Below are 9826 nucleotides of genomic sequence, written 5' to 3'. Positions count from 1 at the left end.
CATAAATATGTAAATAAAATTAATTGTTGACTTTCACTTAAATTTTAATCAAAATTTTTAGTGGTACCACGCAAGGGCTTAGTGTTCGAAAATTAATTTTTAATTTTTAATTTTTTCCAAAAAGAGATCTTAAAAAAGTCACAGCCAACTTAAAAACTCATATAATTAAAATAATCACTTTTATAAAATTAATTTTAAAAAATAGCTTTGAATTTAAAAAACTCATGTTAGACTTTTCAGAAGTTACGTCAAAGGGTTGAGTTACGGCCTCCATTCTCGCTATCTTATTTTTCTGGTGTTTATATATTTAAATTGTATGAAATAATTATTTCACCAAATAATTAACGGGGCAGGGCAGAACCGTAAGGAAGAAGCAAATCAAACACGAGGATCGTCGTCACCTCCATTAGTCATCCTCATATATTTTCTAAACACAAATTTCAATTATCTGATTAATCACTCACTTATTTTGGATTTTCGCTTTCATTCCGTTTACTGAAAGGTGATCTCAACCATTCCAATTATTTATCCCAGGTCAATAAATGCATAGTTCTATTCTGAATTTCGCCATTTCAATTATCGCAATTTGATCTCTCTCTCGATAGTTTCTGTTCTGGCAGATTCAAGATGGATTTCATGAAGGCGTTCGATCAAACTGTTAGGGAAATGTAAGTGCGTTTTTTCTATTTTCAGATCTAATATTATTTGGCTCAGAATTAAGTAATATAATCTGTCTACGTGTCTGTGATTTGGTTTTGTGCAGAAAGAGGGAGGTGAATTTGAAGGTGTTGAAGGTTCCCGAGATCGAACAGAAGGTAAATAATGGAGCTGAATAAATTATATATTTGGTATCTTAATTTTGACGAAAGTTGTATTTCTCAAAATGTGTAATATCTGAATATATCTGTCGAGAACCGGTAATAGTATGAATTTGCAGGTTATTGAAACTAGTACCTTACACGAATGGGATTTGCTATGGGTACATTATGATGTCCATAATGCACACATGGCGCCCCCCTAATAGAGGGGCGCCGGGTACACCAAGAATTATTCTACACGAATACATTGTTTTCAGCTCAGTATATTTTATTTTTTCTTTTAACTTTTCAGGAGTAAAGTGGATTCTATTCGTAAAAGCGGCATGTTAGAATTTTATTGTTTTGTTGCATTATTAATTACTTTATCTGTAGAGTAAATCAGCACATAAAATTCTTGAGTAATGTTATTTAGCCCACCGGAGTTAGTCTATGTGACACTAAGGTAGCATTAAATGATAAGTACAGTTAAATGATTCATTTAATTTCACATTTCATTTAGTCTATCTTCAAACACCACATAGACTGAGATTATAATCCTAGTGGAGCTAAATAGCATTACTCAAAATTCTTCCCTCTTGACAACATATTAGGATACTACCTAGTGAAATAATAGTTGAATATTTTTATTGTTTACTTTTATCTTATTGTAAAGTCGCTCTAGAACGTGATACCATTTTTTAAAATTTTCGGAACGCTATGATTCTCAAATTAAACGTCTAGATTATTTATTAGTTTGACCTTACGTGGAAAATTTACAATCAAAACCAACAAGTCACTTATTAAGGCCCTGTTTATTTTTCATTAATGTAAGAATGAGAATGAAAAATATAGTTGTTATGGGCCCTAAACAAGAGATATAAATTCAAATATGGTGATTTGATGTGATGGATAACGGTCATATTTTTCTTTTTAATGGCCATATAATAGGAAACAACTAGTGGCTAATTATTTCTAGATGATTAAGCATACAATTCTAGTCATATTTTAATGTCACAGCTCGTAGCAAGAAAATAGTATATAACACTAGATATATTGACGGAGAAACCATAACTGGGTAAAAACTCCGAAACCAAACTATAGATAATGAGCTTTACAGTTAGATGTTGCCTAGTCAATTCCACTAGACTTTCCGATCTCTTTTCTGTGATCTCCAAGATCTATCGACTCCATCAGCTTCCCAATCTTCTCCAATTGTCTCTTCCAAGTGGAATTCCAAGAATAACCAATTCTTATGCTTTTCCTGTTCTTGCAATTCACCTCTTTCAATGTCCAATTGGGAGAGTACTTTCCTTATGGTGTTAAGAAAGTCAGGTGTTTTGGAGTCCAGGATTTGATATTTTTCCAAATATATGGTTTTATAATCTCAAGAACCAAATGATTGAAATCAAGGTCTAAATGTGCTCTTGGATCTTCCAAGAATGATATATGGAGAGGCAACATAATGAGTGACTACACTTTTGAATGTTCATAGGGTAGGATATATAGGGGAAAGTGTTTGGGATGAAAAGGGATTGAAAAACCAAGTGTTTGAAACAAAATAGAATTTTGGTCGTTGACCTGTCGCTCAAGCTATAGGCCGACAACAGCTGAGCAATTATTAGTATTTTTATCAAAACTACCTCTCCCAATATCCGATTGAAGTGATTCAAAATATGTTGAAAAGTTAACTCAAAAGGCTACAATTCTTCTAAAAATAGCCTTGTTCAAATTTGAATGTTTTCTATATGAAAAATGCATTGCGAGTTACGACAAAATATTTGGAACATAACTTGTGCCGCTCTTTGATATCCTTTAGACTTCTAATTGCATTTCAATGATCATAAGTGATCTTCTTGAACTCCTTCAAGGACTATACTACCAACTCCAACTCTTTTGCTATAATTAGGACTCAATAATTTTACTTGTATTACAACATCTCCTTGACTTTTACAACTCTTTTATATTAATCCTTTTGTCTAAAGAATTGCCAATACAATAGAAACCTAACACTTATAAATCCTTCTGCTTCTAAATAAGGAGAACAAACTCCAGGATTTATCCAATTTATTAAAGCTACATTTTCGAACTGATTCCAGGTGTTCTTTATCAAAAAACTGCCACTGCATGCTCAACAATTACAGGAAAAGACTGCTCCGCTGAATTTTTCTTGCCACTGATATTTCTCTGATGTTCCAACTTCCAAGGCATTATATAACCGACACATTTACTTCATCTCCCCATCCTCTCCTAAACAGCCCGTGGCTGAAAGTAAAAAAGTTGGTGTTACAGGAGCAATTGTATTTGTCTGAGAGAGTGCGATGAACTTTTCATAAATGGTGATTGGGACCTGTAAAGATGCAATCATATATATAGAGAAGACACATTGGTTAACTGGCACTTAGAGAAAACCTATTAAATGTTGAATGTCTCATGATATAATTTTTGAATATATCTGTTGAGACTCAGTAATAGCATGAATTTGCTGATTCAGTTATTGAAGCCAGTAAATTACATGTTGAGAACATGCTGAGATTTTATTTTTCTTTTAGGGTGTGTTTGATTGGAAAATTTTCCTGGAAAATGACCTTTTTCCACCCATATTCCAACATTTGAAGTGTTTGATTGCCATTTTTTCTGAGGAAAATATTTTCCAACCATTGAAAATATGCCTAGTTTTCCTTACTTTTGAGGAAAACATTTCTTTTTTTTTTTTTTGTGGGGGGGGGGGGGGGGGGTTAGCTTTTTGTTTTCCTCAAAACAAGGAAAACATTTTCTCTTTTAGGAGACATTTTCCATGTCAATCAAAACATTTTCTCTTTTAGGAGACATTTTCCATATTAATCAAACACACCCTTTGCTTTTTAGGGGTAAAGCGGGATTCTATTCGTAAAAGTAGTGTCGTGGAGTTCTATCTCTGCACTATTAATTACTTTACCTGTCCAATTAAATCAGCATGTAAATTTGTTCCCTCTTGGCTGCATATTGGGATGCTACCTAGCGAAATAGTAATTGAAGGTTTTTATAATTTTCTTTTAATCATAAAAATCACTTGGTTTCTTAAGGTGGAGTTCTAGGATTCATCCAATCTACTGAAGCTACATTTTAGAACTGATTCAAGGTATTCTTTATCTGAAAACTGCCACTGCACTCTCAACAGTGCTGGAGAAAGATCTCTTCGCAGAAATTTTATTGCCAACTGATATTTTCTCCATGTTCTAAGGCATTAGATAATTGACAGATTAACTTCAACCCCATCCCTCACCCATGGCTGCAATTAAAAGAAGTTGGTGCTACAGGAGTAAATGGTAATTGTTTTTGCCTGAGAGAGTGCTATGAACTCTTCAGAAATGGAGATTGGGGCAAGATGCAGTTATACGAAAAAAAATAAAGAAGACACAACAGTTAACGGGCATTTAGTTAGAGAAAACCAATTAAATGCCTGACCAAAATTTTGTCCATTGCATATGTTGTACTCTTGTAAACATGCTTTGATTGTTCAGTACATAATTTTTCTGTGGAAAGTTGAAGTGTCAAGCAGTAAATGCCATCAAACTGTCTCCCCTGATTCCTTTTCCAGGGATCTGTCTGCATGAAAGAATTATATTATTTTATAACTCTATATATCTATGTCAGTTCAATGCGTTCTTCTGGTGATGTTCTATATGGATATGCATTGATGAAGTTTTTCTAATTGAATAAGGTTTTGGATGCAACGGATGATGAACCTTGGGGTCCTCATGGTACTGCATTGGCAGAGATAGCAGAGGCCACAAAAAAATTGTAACGTTTAATTCCTTATTTGATATTCTTGCAGTTTCTATGAAACTTTCATTTTCTTCCTTGCTACTTCTTTACGATTAAGATGATCTGCTTTACTGTCTCATAGCTCATATGTTAAGATATTTGCAGCACTGAATGCCAGATGGTCATGAATGTTCTCTGGACTAGATTGACTGAAACTGGCAAGAATTGGCGTCATGTCTACAAGGTAGTGAATGGATTGCTTTGCTACTGCGTATCTACTCTATTCTGGTAGTTTAACAGTTAAAATGGAATTTTCGGATTTTTTTGTTGACACTAAACGACTTCTATCTGTAGGCATTGGCTGTTATAGAGTATCTAGTATCACATGGATCTGAACGTTCAGTCGATGACATAATAGAGCATACTTTTCAGATCTCTGTATGTGTCTGATTTCTGCCACATTTCTTTTACTTTTTTTATATTGTGCATGACTTTAGTTGTACTTTATTTTAACTCTTATTGTTTTCTGCCTGTGCTGCCTTCTATTTGTCCAGTCTCTTGCAAGTTTCGAGTATGTTGAACCAACTGGAAAGGATCTTGGAATTAATGTGAGAAAAAAGGCGGAAAAAATTGTGGCTCTCTTAAATAACAAAGACAAAATACAAGAAGTTAGAAACAAAGCTTCCGCCAATCGTGAAAAGTAAGTTCATGCTTTTCCGGATCTAAAATCATTTTTGATTGCTTTTAAGACTAAATTTTGTTATTGCATTATGCTTATGAGCGACACCATCACTTATTAGGTACTTTGGACTTTCATCATCCGGAATAACGTACAAGTCAGGTACAGCATCATTTAGTAGCAGTAGCTGGAAGAGTAGTGATCGATATGGAGGCTTTGGCAACACTAAAGATGATGATACGTATCAGGATAGTTACAATGAGAAGGATAAATATGGTGACGATAAATTTGAGAAGACTGCTAAATCAAAGAAAGAGCCTTCTCACTATGGCAGGTCTGAGTTTTGACCTCCATTAAGATGCAGCACGGTTAATACCTTTTTTTTCTAACATTCTAATTAATATGACTAGTTTATTGGTGCATGTGTAGGTGATATCTTTTTTGTTCAAAAACATTCCATTTATTTTTGAAAAAGTATTTCTGGAATTTTCTTAAACTTAATTTCCTTTTCTCATCTGTGCCTGGGGACCAATAAGTACCAATGGGTGTGTGTTTTAATTTTCTTTTCTGGGGCTGGGGGATTAATCTGTCATTTAGCCATTTCCTTTTTGGGGCCTTGATCGACTTGCATAAGTACATCTGTGAATGACAAGTGGATGTTTAGGCTATATATGCACACTGCTTATCCCACTCTTAATTTTGAGGTCCTTTTGCAGCAAGGATCAAGACTCTGTAGCTTCTGGTGCTTCAAAAACATCAACAAAGACTAGCAAGCCTGATAAACATGCTGCAGCAGCTACACAAAGCTCAAGTGTGGCGTCGAACGATGATGAAGATTTTGATCCTCGTGGAATGTCTAGTGCTAGTAAGTACTCTTTACTTTTATTATTTTTAGAACATTCAGAAAGGCTCACGTTTGGTCCTGACTCAGGCATTCAAAAAAGAAAAGAAAACCAGTTATATCTTGTACACACACGTATTGATTATATCTATGTTAACACAACTGAAATTTTTGAATCGTGTTATAGACGGATCCATACCATTTGTTAGCAGTTCTTAGCTTAGCATGGTTAAACTCTGAAGTTACAGTTCCATGATGAGTTTTCTGCTAGAGAGGCTATAGGAACTAGGTCCTAATGTTATGATCTTCTAGACTATTGAAACTAGCGAAGAATTTTTCATAAATGGTTTGAAACTTATTTTTCCTGTAAATTTTTTATGAACAGAGACTTCTGCTAGAAGTAACCAAGCGGATCATTTTGGGCAAGATTTGATGAGTGATCTTTTGGATTCACCAATACCCATTCCAATGGCTAAGTCTGATTTGAACAATGATACATCAGAGATCGATTTATTTGCTGATGCCGATTTTGTATCAGCAACACCCCAGTCAGAAGCAGGGATAGCCCCTGAACCTCAGGTAAGTTCGCCACCAGCAGCCAAAAATGAGTTTGGCCTCTGCTTAAATTGATCTGAGATTTAAAAATTACGATAATGGAAACTACCATGTAATACTTCATTTGAGATTATGTTTTAATTGCACACATCATTTGTGCACATGCAGGTTGGCATATCCCGTTCTAGTGATATTTTGAGATTTCTTTTCAACAAGGAACAACTATATTTAACTCTTAATATTTTTATTCATGTGTGATTTGAGTAGAAAAACCTTCAATAAGAACTTGTGCATTTTATATGCCCCCCCCCCCCCACCATTCCCGGGATTTTGTAATTTCGCCACTGGTTAATTATTTCTATGAACCTTTTTATTTCTTTCTTGTTATTGGTTTTCCTTCATTCATCCCTCCCTCCCTTCCTTTCATTTTGTTTTGGGGGGAGGTGTACAATATGTTTCTTCTAGGTTCTTTTTATCCTCTCATCCCTTCTTACCCAAAGGGTTATTTCGTATACATTTATTTGTTTGGGTATAAGTGGTGTCACTTGAGGTCATTCTATGCCAATGAATTGTGCTTGCTAGAGGCACTGAAACTTAGAAGACATGGTATGCAGGTGGCTATCTAATGTGAAAGTTTCTCTGAATTAAGAAAGCTTTGCATTTAAATCAGGTTTGTAAATCATAAGAAGAGGATTGAAGCTGCCCCCAAATGTTCTATTCAGAACCTGAGTAGCGTTGGTTAGAAAATATAGGGTTATGTGGCTTCTAGGAAAATGTTTATTGCTTTTTATCAGATGATTGATTACCATTGTAATTGTGGGTTGCAATTTTTATTTTATTTTATTTTATTTTAATTCCATTCGCAGTATCTACTTCACTAGTGTCAGTCAATCATGTAATTGTACTTCAATTTAGTTCAATTGGGTAGTTGCACTTTAATTTGGATGCTTAGCTAGAGAACTTAAGCCCATATTTGGTATATATTCTTTGAAATTTTCATTCACACACAAGCCAGTAATAAGACTTTTCACAAAATCTATTTCAAAAAATTTACATTAAACATGTCCTAAATTTGCTGAGTCCGTTTCCCTGTTTGACAGAAATTATTATTATTATTATTCTTATTATTATTTGAAATAATTAGTTTTTAAATGGTGAATTTTTAAAGAACTTGTGGTTAAAAATGAATATGAGAACAAAAGTTTTTAAGGAATAGTTGTCAAACAGGGGCTTAATTTGATCCTGCTAATTTTCCATATTTTTCCGATTGGTACAGGGCAACATTGATCTATTTGCTTCCCAGCCTGCCCCTTCTCCTGCTGTTACTTCAACATATGATTTCTTTGCTGCACCTGATCCAGCCCCTCAGCCTGACAACAATGCTTCAAACACTGATTCAACTACTAATACAGTCGATCCATTCGCCGCTGTACCACTGAACAATTTTGATAATTCCCGCCCTTTTGGTTCATTATCTTCCCATATAGAACCTATACCAACAGCATCTACTGAACACTCTGCTAATGATGGAAGCAATGCAAATGGAAATGGAACTTCAGTTGAAACCAAGCCTCTGCCCAAGAAGGATCCATTTCAAGTTAAATCTGGAATATGGGCTGATTCTTTGAGCCGTGGAATAATTGATCTAAATATATCTGCACGTAAGTTTTCCATGCTGTCTTTAAGAAGTTTATTTGCTGAAGCAGTTACTATTGACCTGCACATTTATATCAACACAATGCTATCTTTACTCATGTTTGGGTAAGCTAAAAGAAGTAGGGTTGCTTTTTAGTAACTTCTTGTCCCCAAAAATGGTTGGATAACTTACAATTTTCTTATATAATATTTACCTTACTGTCAAAATAAGTAACTTATTATTATGTATGTTTCACCAATAGCGTGGTTAGTTATTTTAGAACTTCATTATTTACTTATAAGCAAACTTTTTAAGCTCATACTTTATCATTATAGTACACGGCAAGTTTGGAATTTACACCATATCACTAGATAACTATCCCAACAAGTTTGTGATTTCTGTATTATACCGCATACTTGCAGCCAAGAAGATTAACTTAGCAGATGTTGGCGTTGTTGGCGGGTTGACTGATGGATCAGAAGACAAGGACAGAGGACCTATAACTTCATTGTACATGGGTCGAGCCATGGGTAGTGGGTCTGGACTTGGTAAATCTGGGGTTACATCTACATCAACAGGCGGGGACGACTTCTTCTCAAGCCTAGGCAGCCAACAATACGATTTCAGTAGCTTTCGAAAATGAGTTCCTTTTCTAGTGTGTTGTGCATTTTTCTTGCGGCATACTTTTGTAATATTTACCAAGAACTGAATTGAGGTGGCTTGTGAAGTGCTTGCATAAACAAGAAAGGGGTCGATATTGTGTGTATTACCTGATATTAAAGGTTTTTTATATTCTATGTGATTGAAAAGCTTAGCGAGTTTGATTTTTGTTTTATGTATATTTTCAGTTTTGAGCGTTTAGTTTGTTATTCTGAAAAATTGTTACTCAAAACCGAAGACGTGTTCAGTTTGAAATTTTGAGAAATTATTTTATAATGAATTTTGATTAGGCTATATATATATTCACTCTATAATTTTTAATAATTAGACTACATTTTAATTACATGAAAGGTTCATCACCATTACACAGTATCACATTTATATTTTAGTTTTTTTTAATTACATTATTATTATCAAATTAACATAAAGTATTCCTGATTATGGTTTCTTTCTAAATCTTTCTTTAAAATGGAGTCGGAAGGACCATTTTTAATTGCATTTTTGAATAAGCAAAACAAATAATATTACAAAAATGTGATTAAATATTTATTTCTCATTTTAAAGTACGTTAACAATATTTTTGGACGAAAATCATTATTAAAGATAAGATTTTCTGACCAATTAAATGATAAAAATTAGAATATGTTGAAGAAAAAAAAGTTAAGATACAAGTGTGATAATAATTAAACGATAATACCATTTAATCTTCTACAATATATTAAAAGTGGGGATGGTGGAGAAATTTTTAAATATTAAATTTACCCTCATAATTGAAATACCAATTTAATTAGTGTTTATCATATGATTTAGAGTTAATATAACATAAGGAGTGAAATAGTAAATTGATTTTTATCATTTTGAATTGGAATTAATATAAAGAGTGAAACTAACATTCAATTTTATCCCCAAAAAAA

General features: G+C 33.7%; 1 protein-coding gene across 4 annotated transcripts; it reads left to right on the top strand.

Annotated features, from left to right (window-relative positions):
• The first annotated feature begins 327 nt into the window (after positions 1-327).
• On the top strand, positions 328-9080 carry LOC111392693 (clathrin interactor EPSIN 1-like). Of its 4 annotated transcripts, none has more exons than XM_023018087.1 (12): positions 328-502; positions 621-668; positions 764-815; positions 4498-4577; positions 4707-4785; positions 4896-4979; positions 5096-5241; positions 5342-5554; positions 5937-6085; positions 6447-6640; positions 7893-8277; positions 8672-9080. In XM_023018087.1, the coding sequence occupies exons 2-12, from the start codon at positions 628-630 to the stop codon at positions 8893-8895; spliced, it is 1647 nt and encodes a 548-aa protein (XP_022873855.1). In that variant the 5' UTR covers positions 328-502; positions 621-627; the 3' UTR covers positions 8896-9080. The 4 variants fall into 4 exon arrangements, with proteins under 4 accessions (XP_022873855.1, XP_022873854.1, XP_022873856.1 ...); XM_023018086.1 differs by having other exon boundaries at positions 606-668; XM_023018088.1 differs by having other exon boundaries at positions 328-534.
• The last annotated feature ends 746 nt before the right edge of the window (positions 9081-9826 follow it).

Source organism: Olea europaea, unplaced genomic scaffold (assembly GCF_002742605.1).
Source record: "Olea europaea var. sylvestris unplaced genomic scaffold, O_europaea_v1 scaffold963, whole genome shotgun sequence".
NCBI classification, from domain to species: Eukaryota; Viridiplantae; Streptophyta; class Magnoliopsida; order Lamiales; family Oleaceae; genus Olea; species Olea europaea.
Note: the sequence above shows the minus strand (reverse complement) of the source record. Positions and strands in the feature narration are given on the sequence as shown.